Source organism: Coloeus monedula, assembly GCF_965178545.1.
Source record: "Coloeus monedula genome assembly, chromosome: 3".
NCBI lineage: Eukaryota > Metazoa > Chordata > Aves > Passeriformes > Corvidae > Coloeus > Coloeus monedula.
Window position 1 is genome coordinate 112,258,128 of NC_138783.1, and position 16,536 is coordinate 112,274,663.

The 16,536-nt window shown below is 42.4% G+C and overlaps 1 protein-coding gene across 1 annotated transcript; it reads left to right on the forward strand.

Moving 5' to 3' along the window:
- Positions 1-688: 688 nt before the first annotated feature.
- Positions 689-12,307, forward strand: ATP6AP2 (ATPase H+ transporting accessory protein 2). Its single transcript, XM_082279467.1, has 9 exons — positions 689-796; positions 3,041-3,171; positions 5,454-5,576; positions 6,958-7,053; positions 7,247-7,384; positions 7,700-7,753; positions 9,132-9,281; positions 10,321-10,437; positions 11,250-12,307. Exons 1-9 carry the CDS (start codon positions 718-720, stop codon positions 11,442-11,444), a joined length of 1,083 nt encoding a protein of 360 aa, XP_082135593.1. The 5' UTR covers positions 689-717; the 3' UTR covers positions 11,445-12,307.
- Positions 12,308-16,536: the final 4,229 nt, after the last annotated feature.

Genomic DNA, 16,536 nt, shown 5'->3' on the forward strand with positions numbered 1-16,536 from the left:
ACGTGCACCACCTGCCTGTTCCTGCCTGTTCCTATTACTGGCAGGGACAGCTGAAGTGAGATGAGCATGGCTGCGGCAGTCACTGCACGTGTTACTATGGATGTTCCCAACAAAATTTAAGGAGGAAACCACTGAAGGCAGAGGCAGGGGCAGGGGCATGGGCATGGTCAAGGAAGAAGACGAGGACGGGAACGATGAGAAGCACTGCTCCAGCCCCTCACGGCCCCACACCCACAGACGCACAGAGGCCCTCGCCACACGGGTGCCGAGGGGGTGGAGCCGGCGCCTCGTACTCTGAATGGTGCATCCAGCTGTCAATCAAAACTTCGCCCCGCCCATCAATGCCAAACTGACTAGCATGGGCGGGGCAAAGACCGACGCTTCGCGCTCCGATTGGCTGAATCAGCTGTCAGTTGGCTCCGCCTCCTCGCCGCTCCCCCCCGGGTTTACAGTGCGGGGAGGAAAATGGTGCAGCGGCCTCCGGAGATCTGATTGGCCAAACGGGAACACCACTCAAATAAAGACTCCGCCCCCGGCGGGACAGCTGACCGCTCAGCCCCGTGACAGGGACGGCCCTGCGCCGGCGATTGGTCAGCTCTGCCTAGTTCCGCCTACCTGGGCTGAATACCACCCGCCGATTGGCTGTGGCGGCTGTCCGTCAGCTGGTGGGCGGGGCGCTCAGGGTGCCTGTCCGGCGGCGCGGCCCGGCGGCGGCTCATGGCGGCCATGGCACGGCGCGGCGGGGCCTGCCGGGCCCTGGGGCTGGCGGCGCTGGTGGCAGCGGCCTGTGTCGCCGGTGAGTGAGCGGGGTCGGGCCGTCGCGGGGCAGCGCCGAGGGAACCGGGAAGAGCCGCCGGGCCGCTGCACGGGGAGATTGCGGGAGAGGGGCCGGGCCGCAGCGCTGGGGAGGGGGCCCGGTGAGGGGGGAAGGTGAGGGGAGCTGTCTTTGCCCCTGTGTGGCAGGTGCAGGACCGGCGGGGGGGGATTGGGGCCTGTCATTGTGCTGCAGCTCCCCGCCCCCACCTCCTCCCATCCACCCCCAGAGACGGTGCTCGAACCCTTTTATCCTGTCCCTTTCAATCCAAGGGCTGGTTTGTGTTAAATTACAAATTTCTGTAATTTTATTGTTTAAATTCGTTATCTAAAGTTATTTTTATAATTATATCATTAAACTATTATATAAATTTAGATAATATATTGTATATTTTCTATAATGCAGGGTAGGAATTTTTAAACTATTTCCTAGGCAATGAAGAGAATCTGCTGGTGTTCGCAACTTCAGATTCAGTTTTAATCATTGAAATCTTGAACAAGTGTAGTGAGGGAAATTTAATTGTAAGGGGTTAATTCTCTGATTTAACCCGCCTGAGCAATCTTGCCTTAAGTAAGCTAGTTTGACCTAAATGATGTGTGACTGTGTTACAGCCTTGTGGAGAGCAGCATGTGGAACCCTCTGGATTTGTAGCCATTTTGTAAATTCTTAAAGAAGTTGTTCTGGAAACATGTCCGCCCTTCAAAAATGTGGGTTGATCCACCATTAAAATTGGTAGCAGGCCACCCAAGGAACACATCAATTTAAATTAAAAAATGCTTGAATCTGCTCCATGTACCTTGGTTGGTTTGGCCTCTTTCCTTCCTTTTGTCCCCCCTCCCCAAGCTGCATCTCAGAACTTTGTCCTTTGGTGTGTTTATCATAACATAGCTCAGATTTACTGTCAACATTTGTATGCATGATCATGACCCAGGCTTTGAAACAGCATCTTCAAGGTCACATTAGTTAAAGTAATGTTAGGGAAGTTTTTAGCTGCCCAACACATCAGTTTACTGTTGCACTGTTTTTGTAAATAGCCTTTGGATTTGTAGATGCCCTGGAAAACTATTGTATATCACTGCTTGGATTGGTAACCAATTTTCAGTGATCATATGAATAATTGCTTTTATTTTCTTTAGACAGTTACTTTATTCATGTAATTTTGAAGTGTGCAGTCAGACTTGTATAATTAGAACTTGAACATAGAGGCCTGCAAATTTTTATTACTCTGATACTTGATTTTGTTGTATCAAATCAGTTTTCTAGTGGAAACCCACTCAGATTGCTCATTGGGGAGTATATGCCTGAAATTTTGCACTGTGCATGTTATTGTTTATATACACCAAAGAAGTTTTAAAATTTATTTATATAAATTTTGATGTACACAGTTTTGCAGCTGTGCCTAAGTGACTTATTTAAGATAGGAAGTCAGGTTGAAACAAGCCCTTCTCTCATTTCTGTGGAATCCTTTCTAACCTTATTACACAGTAAATTACTGTCATCATAAACCAGTTCAGAAATATGCATTTAGTCAACTTTGCTACTCAAGGTAATGGGGAAAAGAGTGAAGGGGGATCCCAGATGAGTGAAAACCTGGCATGAGAAGTGTTGCAGATTGTGGCTCCACACAATCAGCTCAGGTCCAGCGCTGCATCCAAGGAAGACAAACATCTCCCAGTGTCTTGAGGTGGAGGAGGCAGACCAGGGACACCAGAGCTGTTCTGCAGGAGCCAGGCTGTCCTGGCAGTGCCTGGTTTAAGCCAGCACTGACAAATTCCACTGGACTTCCTGGCTCTGGGCTCAGTGGCCCTGGCTGTTGCTTGCATGAACAGAGGTGTTGAGCCAAGCAGTCCTGGAAGCAGACAGAGCTGTGCTGGTGCATTGTGAGCTTAACAGGATTTTGGAGTCTGCCTGGCTCCACTGAGAGTTCATTTTACCTGGTCTGAACTGTAACACTACTTGCAGCTTGTTACACTGTGTTGTGCTGTTGTTTGAATAATTGTCCTGCTTTTGTTAATAAGGATCTGTTCATTCTTAGACATTGATGTATAGAAACCTTATTTTGTATTCCAGAGCATTAAAATGATCTGTTCTCACTCCTGGCTTTGCATAAACTGATATGCATGAGAGAGAGGAAGAAGGAATGAAGGCTCAAATATGCTCTTTTCCCATGTTATGTAAAGGAAAAGATTGCAGGAGCTCTGACAGCTTTCTATGTCTGTTTTTTAGGTGTATGTGGTGGTGAATTCAGTATCTTACGATCACCTCAGTCAGTTGTTTTCCGAGATGGAAGTTGGCCGATTCCTGGTGAGCGGATCCCAGATGTTGCTGCGTTGACCATGGGCTTTTCTGTTGAAGAAGTACGTTCCAGGTCTTGATTGTGAAACACCTCTAAAGCTACAGACTTGCTCACTCAACATGCAAATCTTCCTGTCATGTGCTGGAATATATAAAATATTGCCCTGTTTCTCTTGAGGAATGCATGACTTGTCAGAGGTGGTTTCCAAGATAGAGCCATGTGGGTCATATGAGTAGCCAGAGGCTGTGCTAGCTGGCTCATTTGAGTCACCAGCTGTAGAAGGAAGCCTGCAGAGACTTTCCAGTGCTGTTCCTCAGTTCTTCTGAGACCCAGCTGCATGCTGTATCCCCTCCATCCATGATCACAAACTGAGAATCTGTGGAACCACTGTCACTTCTTGCACACAAGCTCTCTGTAGGGCTCTGCTCCTGAGTACTCTGAAGATTGTGAGAAATGGCTTGGCAAGGCAGGCATTTTTTCAGGTCAGCAAGCCTGTCTGCTGAGCAGAGTTAGAACAAGTAGGTTGGTTACTTAGGAAGTAGTCCAAAACCTTGGAAACATGATTTGTCCTAGTGTGTCTCCACAGTAGGTATTTGAATACAACTTTAGCAATGTTTCAAGTGGGGCACGTGAGCAGGAGCCCTTGTATTGATTCCATCTTGCCCACTGAATTTTTTTGCTGGGCTTCAGCAGGGATGAGTGGCTGTTGAAGCAGTAGATTAAAGTCTAATAGCCAGATATCTTTGGCAGTGTCTGTGTGCAGCCAGATACTGAAATCTGCAGGCTGAGGCATTCTCACAGTGCTGGTGAGGGCAGCCAGTTCTCATTTCTTCCATACATCAGCTAGGGAAGAGATCTGATAAGGCTGGTTTGAATGCAAGGCTGTTTAGCCTTTGTTTTGGAATTTGAAAATACCATGCTGTCAACTAATTCTGCTTTTTTGTAATCAAACTAGTAACAAACTTGTATGAGTAGTACGACTAAGGAGTAAATTTTGGTCATTTTAGCAAGAAAATCCAATGTATTGAATGGTATTGTGTGTGTTGCATATAAAGACACCCAGAAAAATAGTGGGGTTTGACCTGATCTGTCCATTTGGCATCCTGGTCATCCTGAGATATATCAGTTATCATGGAAAAAAGTGTTTCAGTACTCACTCTGTGCCTTTGCCACAGCTTGGGATTCATTTGTTGTGATGGGTCTGTAGCATCCTTTAGAAATATTTCTCTATTAATATTAATTCAATCCTGGAAGCAGGCAGGGAAGGAAATGTTTGAATGATTATTCAGTTCAGCCCTGGAACTGAGAGTTACTGAAAGCTGTCCCTAAGGCAGAGATCAATGGCAGCTTCCAGCCCTGGTATGGAGAGTACTGCGGGGCCCAGGCACTCCTTTTGCAGCTCACCTCAAAGCTGTAGTCTAGGAACATAAACTAACATAAACTAACTAGTCCAGGAACATAAACAGTGCAGCAAGGCTGCTGTAGAGAATTTAGAATTCTTAATGCATTACATTGGGAATTCTCATAAAGCGTTATTCAATATTCCTCCCTTGGTAAAGGAAAACAAAACCAAACCCCATTTTTGTCCCTGATGATGCTTTAAAAGGTTTTTCCTTTGTTTCTGTGAGGTGATACAACTCATAATGTCAATGACATTTAATTCTAAAACGCAGTTAAATTGGCTTTCAAAAAAAAGGGGCAGTTACGTCATTTACACACATGGGGAAATCTGTTTGCCTCTATTCCAGACAGATGAATTTGTATTTTGTGCCTGAATAAACCTGTCAGGTAGCCACTGTGCTCTTACTCATTTGTAATTGTAGTAAGCTACTAAGAAATCTTTTTGTATTTCTGTGCAAATTTGTATATTTTAGTTTAGTTGCCCGTTGTTGTGATTGACACTTCCCTCTCTTCCCCTTCCTTTCCACCCCGTTTCTTTCTTGTACTGAGAATGTCAAGATGTTAGTGGGTTTTTTAAGTTCAGCTTTCACTTACTAAATACAGACTGAAGTATTTATAATTTAATTATGGGAAATAACTCTTTATGTGTCCGTTATATATAATGTTTTCTTAGTAGACTTTGCTATGAAGTTACTGGCAGATTTTAAACTTAACTGTTCCTTCATGGTTGACTTGAGGTACTACTCAAGATGAAAGCAGTCTAGTATTAACTTACTTCCCCATGAAATTTCCAATAGGCTGTCCTGCACAGAGGCATTAACAGGATAAGTTGTTTTGCTGTAATAACTAATATTTATTAAAAACAAACAATAAGTTTGTTTTGCTGGGAAGAACTCTTTTCTTTGCCTGTGAAGTACAACTTATTTTGCTATTTTGTACTAGGACCTCCCCTGGCCTGGGCTGGCAGTGGGTGATCTGTTTCACCGACCACGAGCCACTGTACTGGTGACAGTGAAGGGTGTGGACAAGTTGCCTGTGAAAGGGTTTTCCTACCCCATTGAGAATGTGAGTATCCACATTTGGAACTGTCCTGTGGTTCCTGGGGCTCCTGTGGTCTAATGGCAAGTACATGGTTCTCTGCTGTAGCCCCTAATGTTCACTTATTTCCTACTTCACCTGAAGTTTGCATATCTCCTAAAATGATGGATCAGGTTGTGTAGATCAAATACGTAGTCAGGGTTCTGTACAAGGTAGGAGGCTTTTGAGATCACCTAGGGCTTCCTGAGTTGAGTTCAGTAACTTGTTTGACCAAAGCATGTTCTCCTTGAAAGACAGCTAATTTTAATGTTTGTACCAATCCACTTCTTCTCATGTTAACTTAATATTTCAAAATCAGAATTGTTGTGTTTTTTGCTTCAGCTGAGTATGTGATAACATTTTATATGGTGTTGATTTTTGGATGTACTGTATTGCCCTCTAAGTGGTCTTTTGAGTTTTCCTCAAGTACTTGACTGAAATACACCACTTAGAGACAATGTTCCATTATACTGTATCAAGAAGAAATCAACAGATGTTACATTTACCTGTCTCTGTCTTTGCTAGGGCTTCTCAGGCTTGTTACAGCAACACAGAATCCTTTAGGTTGTAAGGGAGCTCTGGAAATCATCTCATCCAACACCCTGCTCAAGCAGGATCAGCCAGAGCAGGCTGACCAGCACTGTGTTCAGTCAGGATATGAGCATCTCCACAAATGGACCTCTGGGCAACCCCTCCATGACCTCTGGGCAACCCCTGCCACTGTTGGACTACCCTTGGAGCAAAAAACTTTGTTCTTGTGTTAAGTTAAAATTTCCTGGGTTTAAATTTTTGCCATTGCCTCTTCTGTCATAGGACACTTTAAGTAGAGAACGAAAATGTGCCATTCTGCTTCTTTTTCTGATAAAACCCACAAATAACTGCTTACAAACAGTTCTGTTAGCTTGCCAGTAATGGCACTATACTGTGCTAGCATTTCTTCTATTTTTAGTAGGTTTTTTTATGTGTCTTTTTTTCGTTTCAGCAGTTTGTCTTTCTGCTGGTATATTTTCACCCATCAGTTTTCTGTGGTTCATAACTTTCCATTTGCAGCGAGATTGCTTCCCCTTGTGCATAGCTTCTATATTTGTTGGTCTTGTTTTACTGATAAACAAGGCTATACTCAAAGCGTAAATAAGCCTCTTAATTCACAGTCATGGTCCCTTGGAGTTCTTAAGAATATGTTGTGTCTGCCACATACACAAATAAAATCTGTTCATAGATAACACAGGTGATGGGGGTTTTTGCACGTAGGTTCCTGTTATTTATTACCACTTTGGAAATGTGCATACCCTTTACTTTTCCAGACTTTTTTAGTTAAGATCAGTAGCCCCTGTTTAACCCAAAACTCAAACTAGACTTTGTCTTCCAGGCTGTTCCTTTCAGTCTGGACAGTGTTGCAAATGCCATCCATACTCTGTTCTCTGAGGAGACGCCGGTGGTGCTGCAGCTGGCCCCCAGTGAGGAAGTGAGTATTGCTTCACTCCCAGTTCCACGTGTTACAGAGAGTGAAACCTCTTTCCATTTGTGTGGCTGGAGCAAACCCAGTTGATCCCGTGAAATTCTGGATTGGAGATTGCAAGCATGAGTGGTTGTTAATGTGTGACTGGAGAAACTGAGCAGGAGCCTCTGCTGTCAGTGACCAGTGGCTGTTCCTGCAGAGGGTGTACATGGTGGGCAAGGCCAATGCCGTGTTTGAGGATCTCTCTGTCACGCTGCGCCAGCTGCGGAACCGTCTCTTCCAGGACAACTCCATCCTCAGCTCCCTCCCTCTCAACTCCCTCAGCAGGAACAACGAGGTAAAAAATCATCCATCAGTGGGAATGTCTACGGGGTTTTTTTCTAATATTCTTAGTTAGCTTGTGCTTTTCTCATTTTCTCACTCTTTCTTCCCTCTTTCTTTGCCTAAGAGAGCCCACTCCTAATTTTTTCTAACTGAATTAATAGAGTTCAAACTGTTTTTTCTAAGTAACTTTATTGAAAGAGTTCTTTTTTTCTAGCGTGTTCTGATGTTGTAGCAGACAACTGTTATAAAATACTGGCAACAAAACAAGGCTTCCCTAACTTGGGTTTCATCAAAGAAAATACCTGTCTCTTTCTGCCTCTTCCCCCAGGTTGACTTGCTTTTTCTGTCAGAACTTCAAGTCCTGCATGATATTGCAAGCCTGGTAAGGTTTTTTGAAACATTTTCCCCTGTCTTGTGTCACAAACTTCAGAGACCTTTAAAGGCAGAGAAGCCATAGCCAGGATGCTTGGCAACCAGTGATACATATTCTAGTGTGCCATCAGCTGGTTCCATCAGTTTAAATAATGCATTCTTTTTATATCAGCCCCATCACTGCAATTGTGAATGAGAACCTTAATAATTTATGGTTTTCTTTTGTATTGTGTTTGGTCAGAACGGGGAGATCTGAGCTGCTGTTTCTCCATAGCCAAAGACACGGGAAATACTCAGTGAAGAATTTGCTGGGGCTTTCTTTCTTGCCTTACTTGTGAAGTATAATAGTAGTTAAGAACATATTCTTTGCCCTGTCCACCATTTTACTTCAAAATACCATTTTATCTGAAAAGACTGGAGTGACTTTTGTACCATGAATAGTGATGGTGGTAGAAATGCTCCAATGGTAGGGCGAGCTTTTAATTCTGAGGATCTTTTTACAAAGAAGCTGCTGTCTTTTTCCTGTGGTTTAGGGTTTGTTTTAGTGGGTCAGTGGTGTGTGGATCTTTGTTTCGTTTTGGTTTGTTTTTTTCTGTGAGTCCTTTAAGCTGCAGCCCTTAACTACTGAAGTAGGAGTCGTGGAAAAACTGAAAAATTCACATTAGGTGAAGGGGTAGTGGAGAGAAATGGGGCTCTTGAGAAAATGGGGTAGAACAACTTGGTTTTGTCTTGCAGGCTAGAAAGGCTGCAGGTTAAGTAGTTGGGAAGATGGTATTAAATTCCTTGTGTTCAGAGACTGTTGTCTTGTGCAGGCAAATATCAGTGCTGCATCTTCTCACCTGTAGAAATGCAAGAATGTCACTACTCTCCTTTGAGATATTTTGCATTGTATTGGTTGGATTTTCTGACAATTGGATGATACTCCTCAAATAGATTACTTTTGTACATGGGCAACAGCAAGGTAGAAGTTGCAACCTACTGAGCTTTGCAAGGGCCAGCTTCTGACAAGGAAACGCTGCTATCTTAAGTCTTATAGTTACGTGTTTTTGTTGTCTCTGAGTTTTATTTTCATGGCAGTTACGGAAGAAGGATTCTGATGTCAATAAGTATGTTATTTCTTTTTAGTCCAGCTCTCTATTATGTGTATGTAACTTCATGTTAGGAACAGATGCTATGTACTGATCGTCTGCTTTCTTCTGTAGAATTAAAAAAAGAAACAGTTACAGACATCTTCTAAGTTGGCAAGAATTCCATTTCCTAATTAATATGGAACACGATGGTAGAAAGTGAGGCTGGATTAGTCCAAGTAAATTGATTTTTGTGCAATGTGTTTTTAAAGTAACCTGTGTATGAATTAATTTCTTCCTGCCCTCAATGGTGTGCCAAAGCTGTCTCGACACAAGCACTTAGCCAAAGATCACTCTCCAGACCTGTATTCCCTGGAGCTGTCTGGTTTGGAAGAGGTTGGAAAACGATATGGGGAAGACTCTCAGCAGTTCAAGGATGCCTCTCAAATTCTTGTAGACTCTTTGCAAAAGGTACATTTTCTACCTAATGAACAAAACTCACGGTACTACTAAGAAAATAATTTTTGTGTTAACTGCAAAGGAGTGCGATATCACTTCATTAGTGATCGCTTGTCTCATGCTTGTTTTTGTTGTTGTTTGGTTTTTAAAATGCAGTTGTTTAGTTATAAAATTGAATGTTAAAATTTGCCTCTCTGGAAAGTGTTGGCATGATTCTACAATGTGTTTAGATATTTTGCATGAAGGAGTAGAGGTGTATTGAAACCATATATCAACATGATTTGATACATTTGTTTTTCTTAAACAAACACCTTGCCTTTGAACCCACCAGAATGTCTCACAAAAAGAGGCTCTTAGAAATGCAGAAATATCTTTATCTCAGGGTGCAGTGGTTAGTTTACCCTTGCCCACAAAGCTATGTAAATTTAAATTTCTAAGACTTTAAAATAACTGCTGCTCATCCATCAGTGAGTGCAAGAAAGTAATTCTTCAGCAGGTCTTACATAATCATTATTTAAATTTTTATTAAGATCGGTCACTTTTGAGAGTTTCCAAAGCTTGATGAAAAAGTGCAAAAACATCAGTTTGTTAAGCCAAATACTTGTTTTCTCTAAGCACTGCTCTTTGGCCTCTTTGACCTTAAGTAAATATATTTAAATATTAGACATATTAGCATTTAGACCAGATTAAAACATTCAGATTCATAGATTCTTAGTGGAAGTTTGAGAACCTAAATATTTTGTTGGAGCTGACAGACATGCAATTAGGAAATGATGTGGGGATGTGCCTTTTGTAAAAGGGATAAAAGAGTAAGTTTCAGCCCAGAAAGCAGGCATAAGCTACAGTCTGCTGAACAGTGATTGGGGGTTTGAAAGACCAGGTGAAAGTTGGCACTTTCTTAGTGAAATTCTAAAATAGTGTTAACTTTTGTAGCTTCTCATAATTAGTCTTGAAGCTGCCGTCTTATGTTTTAGGACATCTTGCAAACAAAACTCTGCTTAATTCCTGGCTACAGTCTAGGCTTTTAATTAAACCACCTTTTCTTTTCCAGTTTGCAGATGAGATGTTTAATCTGTATAGTGGGAATGCAGTAGTAGAAGTGGTGGCTGTGAAGGAGTTTAACTCTCCCCTCTCAAGGAAGACTCGGTCCATTCTCCAGGCTTCACAGGTAGTAGAGCCACATTTTTCTACATCTCATTTATTAAACGTGATCCAAATTGTATCAGTTCACCTGAGTGTAGCTTTTTTTTAAGTACTAGCATACTGATTATGACTTAGATGTGGGTGCAGCTTACTTACTTGTCTTGATCTTCACTTAATCATCCAGTAACTTCACTTGAGGAGGGCTCTGGAGGTTATCCAGTCCAACCTACTGCTCAAAGCAGGACTAATGTAGGAGCTAGATCAGGTTGCTCCAGCCAAGTTCTTAAAAAGTCCATCCCTGGAAGTCCCACAGCCTCTCTTGCTCCAAATCATTAACCACTTTCATGGTAAAAACTTTACCCCTTATGCCTTGTTAGAATTTGCCTTTCTGTGTTACCTCCCAGAGCATGCAAAGCCTGCCTCCCAGCTGTGGGAATACATGTTTTCCTTGGCTTGCTGGCTGGACACCAGACACAGTCCAGGGTGCAGTTGCCCTGTGGCATTCCAGAGGCACACTGCTGGCTCCTATTCCCCTTGTCCACCAGGAGCTCCAGTCCCTCTCTGCAGCTGCCCAGCTGCTCAGTCCCCAGCCTGTGCTGTCACCAGGGTTGTTCTGCCCCAGGTTCAGCACTTTGAATTTCATTTTCCTGTCAACCTCTTCTTTTGGATTCCACTGATGCCACTCACATAATCACTTCTTTGCATTCTGTGCCCTTGCATCAGATTTGTCTAGACAAAAATGCATCTTTCCTATTTAGGTTGCTCACACTTTGGATGGACTCTAAATGTTTGGTGTGCAAGCTCACTTTAAAGTAATAAATATTTTCTTTATTGCAGCCTAAAAAAGAAAATCCATATAACCTTGCCTATCCATATAACTACGACTACTCTGTAATCTTCAACATTGTTCTGTGGATGATGATAGGGCTGGCTTTGGCTGTGATAGTTATCTCCTACAACCTCTGGAACATGGATCCTGGCTATGACAGCATTATTTATAGGATGACAAATCAGAAGATAAGAATGGATTGAACTGCACTGTATTTCAGCACAGGAAGATGATGAAGAGCAAGGTCTCCTTTAACCTGTGTGGAAAACAAATATTCTGACATGGTTAATTGTGGAAGTTTTTTAAAGGTGTATTTATTTCTAAGTATTTTTTCCCCCTCTCAAGACTATTTTAAATGTTAGTAGTAGCACCAGATGGGATTTAGAAGTTGAAATTTGCTTGCTTAAAAAAACCAAAGCAACACTCCCTAGAGTAATTGTTATTAAAGTGATATCATTCCATTTTTTTATCATGTAACATGAGTTTTTGAAATGCCCTGTACTGCCTGTGCCTGTGCAAACCAGATGAATTGAAATTACAATAGCAAGATGTTGTTTGAAACTTCTACACTGGAAGATTAAAAATTATAGCTAAATTGTTGTGTTGTATATTATGAACCAGCTGTATATGTTTGATGTAAATATTTATAATGGTTCTATGTAACTTCAGAGAGGATAGTAAATATTCTTCAGTAAAATACTAAATATAGAAATACTTCTATCAGCCTAGGACTCTAGTAGCACAAATGGCATTTTGATCTCATGTTGATGGCTCAGAAGGATCCTTTGCCCAGAACTTTATTGATTGGGAGGTGAATAACTGGTGTGGCTGATCTGTGCAGCGCAGTCTGTAAATCCTGAAGTGGCCCCAGTCTGGTCACGGTCTAACGTCACGTACAGTTGAAAGTTCCTATTATGATGCTTCATATTCCTTCCATTTGTGTTGATGTTATTAGAAAAAAAAATCAGTTCTTTTTGATGATAAGAGTGGACCAACAATTGATTTAAGTATACCTGGATTATAGTTCTGCTTCACCCATTCAATAAAACAAAGAACAGTTGTTCTGGAATCAGTTTATTCCTTTGTAGACGTAGCTACTTCTGTTTAGGATTTGTTCAGCTGACCAGGGCACGTGTGGCAGCATCTGATGTGTGACAGTGGCCCTAAGCCTGCAGCAGTTTAGTTTTCATTACCCTTCAAAAGAAAGATTGTCTTGTGTGGATTTTCCTAAACCAGATAGTGGGTGTAGTTAAAACAAGTGGTTGATCTCTGGCTTGGGTCTTTTTTAGAGCTACCTCCTTCTTAGAAACTCAATTGCTCTTGTGGTAAAAGATTTTCCAGACTACAGCAACATGAATGGAAACTACTTTTTTTATCATCTTGTCCTCTAATGTGCTTAACTTTCCCTACTGTTAAGAGATAATTGTTCCACTTCCAGAAAAGACGTTCTCCCTGAATTAGTCTAGTTTACTGGGAGTGTCTGAATTGGTGGCATTGAAGTTGTTCATGTCTTGGAGATCCTGGACAGTGATTCAGGCTGAATTGAGCAAATTGCATGTTTGCCTGAGTCCAAGAAATCCAGTTCAGTATATGTTACAATGACTTGAAATTACTTCTAATGGCATTTAAAGTTAATCTGGATGATTGATCTCAGTAGATAGAAAGGAAGAGTTGCACTGGCAGTTCCTCTGACAGGACTGTAATTATTGAACATTCTGTAACACACCATGACAGAGTAGTCAAGGGAGGGCTCTCAGCTAGGTGTGAGAAGTAGGACACAGTGATTATGTCAATGATTATGATTAGATTTATTGCTAATACAATGTGTAAATATTGCCAGTGCAGTATCTAAATAAGAATTCTGTCATCTGTAACAGTGGATTCAGAGGCTTGATCAGATTAGCAGTCCACTTCAGATACTGGTACAGTTTCACAGGAGCTAGTTGTTTAAAGGGACTGTGTAATTAATGGTAAGTATTTAACAGCTGTATTTTAGTCAGTCTGAAGTTGGCAGTGTAGAATTTGTTCAAATGCAGGACCTGCCATTGAGATAGTCTCTGCCTGTCAGCTCTCTCCCAGCTGCCTGTGTAGGCTCTAATTTTACTCTTTAAAGCTGGTCTTAGAGTACTTTGAAGGGCGAATTGCAATTCCCACTCCTCCTGTTAGTACCACATTTGTTCCTTCTCATGGCTGTACTGGTACTAAAGATGCTTTTGAGCACGGTCGTGTGTGCTGTGTCTTAAATACCAAATGCTTTGTGCAGCACAGACTGCATTCTGAACCACTCCAGAGCCCCTGTACTTTAGTTTGAGTTAGGAAAGCCAGACATACTTTATTATACAACAATATTGGTCCATAACTGCTAATCAAACAGGCAACTACAACTCTGATCACTGAGCCAGGAATAGCCTTTTTATACTTAGAATTAAGTTGATTAGAATGAAAGTGCCATCAACACCACCAGCTCTGCTCTTGATTGTTCTCTTAAAATCACCCCAAGAATATAAATTGTAAAAAGGTTTATGTGATATGGCAGAAATCACAGGTTTTGTGTACAGAGCTATGAGGAAAGCAGCAAAACTTTCAGGTGAAGTTCTGTGAAGGAAGACAACAGTGAGAAGCCAAGGCAGGAAGGGGATGCAAGGAAAATAACAGTTGGTATTGGTATCGTGTGTGCTCAAAGTGAGAAGGGCAGGAGGGTTGTGTTGCAATATTTGGTAGCAAGCAGCTTTCACTGGGCTGGAATAGGCTCCACAGAGGGCTTAGGATGCAACTGCTGCAGGAGTAGTGATCTGATCGCCAAAGAGAGTTTTCCCTTGGGGAACTTGGCTTCTGGCACAAAGGGTGAGGTGTATTTGATTGGGTCTTCTTCAGACCTTGGTCTTATATTGCCCAGATTTGGCTTGGGGAAGACCTTAAATGTCCTCAAGAGGTGCTGATATCTCTGAAGGAAGGAATTCTGAGTCAGAATTGAAGACTGAGCTTTGCTTTTGATACTTAGGTTGAAAAGAGAAAATAAGCCATAAATTAAAGGGTTCTTTTAAGAGTCAGAATACTGCTTTTCTCTAGGTAATGCTCTAAAGTCTAAAACTGGCAGAGGGAGGTATAATCAGCCTTCATGCCTGCCTCAACTTTCCAGACTTCTCTGTGGCAGGAATGGCAACTTTCAGAGTTCTTGCAGCTGTAGCAACACACAGGCAAGGGAAGCCTAAAGCAGATCTGAAATGTGTAAATGTTACATCTAAAAAAAGGAAGTGGAAATGAAGAAACCACATTGAAATGCAAATGTTGAGCAACCTGGCAAGTGATTGCTGGGATTTATAGGTCACCCTTCACGGATCTAAGAAGCACACTGCCAGAGTCTAGGTAAGGAGATAAGCATCTCTCTCAAAACAAAACAAAAACCCTCCAAAACAATGACATTTTGAATCCTATACTGACAATTTTTGGCTGTGGTTAAATTGGTGCTTTGAGCTAAAAGTCACAAATGTTCTCTAGAAATTTTTTCTTTTCTCTCGAGGGTTTGGGACTCTCCTGCATTTTTTATTTTCCCCTCTGCAGGCCCTGAACCATATTCTTAGGGATTTTCATCTTTGTAGAAGTGGAGAGAGCATTTCCACATAAGTATTGCAGGACAGAAAAGGAGCCAGGTCAAGGAAGACCGAAGTGAAACTGTTGGATTTCAAATCTGTCAGAACAGAAGAAACTGGAAAAAATGGGGAACCCAGAATTTATTTCCTGTCCTGTTGTGCCACTAATGCAGAGCATTGCTGTGCAGGAACTGAACTGTAAAGGGCTCCTACAGCTCATGGTGTGAAATCACCACCCTGGTGTTTCTGCCCAGACTTGTGCAATGTGTCCTGCCTGCCCAGGGCTGAGGGACAGGGGACAGAAAGCCCAGGTGGCCACGTTCCTTTCAGATAAACAGAAACTGATGGATGGCACAAAGCCAAGCATCTGAACATCTGCTCCAGTGTGCTCTCCGACCTGAACTGCTGGAAAAGCAGCTGCTACAGATGGTGTCTGTGTGTGGCAGGCAGGAGATGGGGCTGTCTAAAACCAGGAAATGCACGGGACTTCCAATGCTCTGGAAGTGTAGAGATTCTCCTGGATGTCGATAACAATTACCAGGAATTATTTCCTAGAATAGATCAAAAAGGCATGTACTGCATCTGTAGTCTGTAGTGGTCGAGGACAGCACCTAGAATATAAATCCCATCCTTAAACAGGGACTTGCCCTGCTAGTGTGCTTTCAGAGTTCAAAGAGATTCCTCTGTTGCTGAAGGATGGATTCACACTAAGGGACCCTGGCAATCAAATTTAGTATTGTTGATGTCACCCAACATCAACAAAAATACATAGCTCAGTTCTTGGCATGAATACACATCATAAAATGTTTAAAATGTTTCATAAGGGGAACAAAATTGATGGCTGCACAAAATTACAAAGGCAGTAGAATTCCACTTAATTAGGCTCCAGTGTGTGAATTTGTGATGGCAAATTTACATGTCCTTAATCTAGTGAGCATATGCTTTTCATTAGGCTGTGGGCATAGAAGCAGTGGCTGAGATAAATAAATTCACTGTATTTTAGCTGGTAGCTGATGGCCAGCACTGTGAAGTCATGGACTTCAGTGCTGTCAGTCTACTCACCTGATCAACTCCGTATTTTAAATACTTCTTTACAATGCCATGGTCCAAGTACCCATACAATTGATATGAAAAAAAGTCTGCTGCAGTACCTGAGCGATCAGGTTTGGAACCCTGGAGAGCTAAATGGGAGCTCCAACCACACCCTATGGCAGGTGTTTAATCAAAATCTTGACTGTGCTACAGCATCAGCTTGGAAAGAAAAAGCCAGCTCTCAACTATTTCTGTCCCTTTTAGTCTCTGCTGTAGCAAAAAAAAAAAAAAAAAAAAAAAAGAGAAAGAACTCCCGTAAAAACAGCTGTACCAATTATTTCACGTGGGCCCATCCCAACTTTTCTGCAGGCTGGCAGAGCCAAGAAGAGGCAGCTACATTCTGCTACATGGCAGAGCTGTGAAGCCCAGAGCAGCTCTGACTCCTTTGGAGCCAGGTGAGCCTGAACCACCTCTGCCCCACTGGTGAAGGTGCAGTTCTGCCCTCTGGAAACCTCCAGGGAGCTGTGCCCTAGGTTGTGATGGATTCCTTGGGAGCAGGGAGGCTCTGCCCTATGGCTGAATGGGGTCATTTTCCCCAGGGAAGCAGTTCACCCAATGGTAGCAGTTCTGGATAACCTGACAGGAAAACATGCTAGAAATAGGAAGTGCAATC

Coding starts and splice junctions, on each gene's coding strand:
- ATP6AP2 (XM_082279467.1), top strand. CDS start 718: ATGGCGGCCATGGCACGGCGCGGCGGGGCCTGCCGGGCCCTGGGGCTG. Junction 797..3,040: donor GGCAGCGGCCTGTGTCGCCG/GTGAGTGAGCGG, acceptor TCTGTTTTTTAG/GTGTATGTGGTGGTGAATTC. Junction 3,172..5,453: donor TGGGCTTTTCTGTTGAAGAA/GTACGTTCCAGG, acceptor ATTTTGTACTAG/GACCTCCCCTGGCCTGGGCT.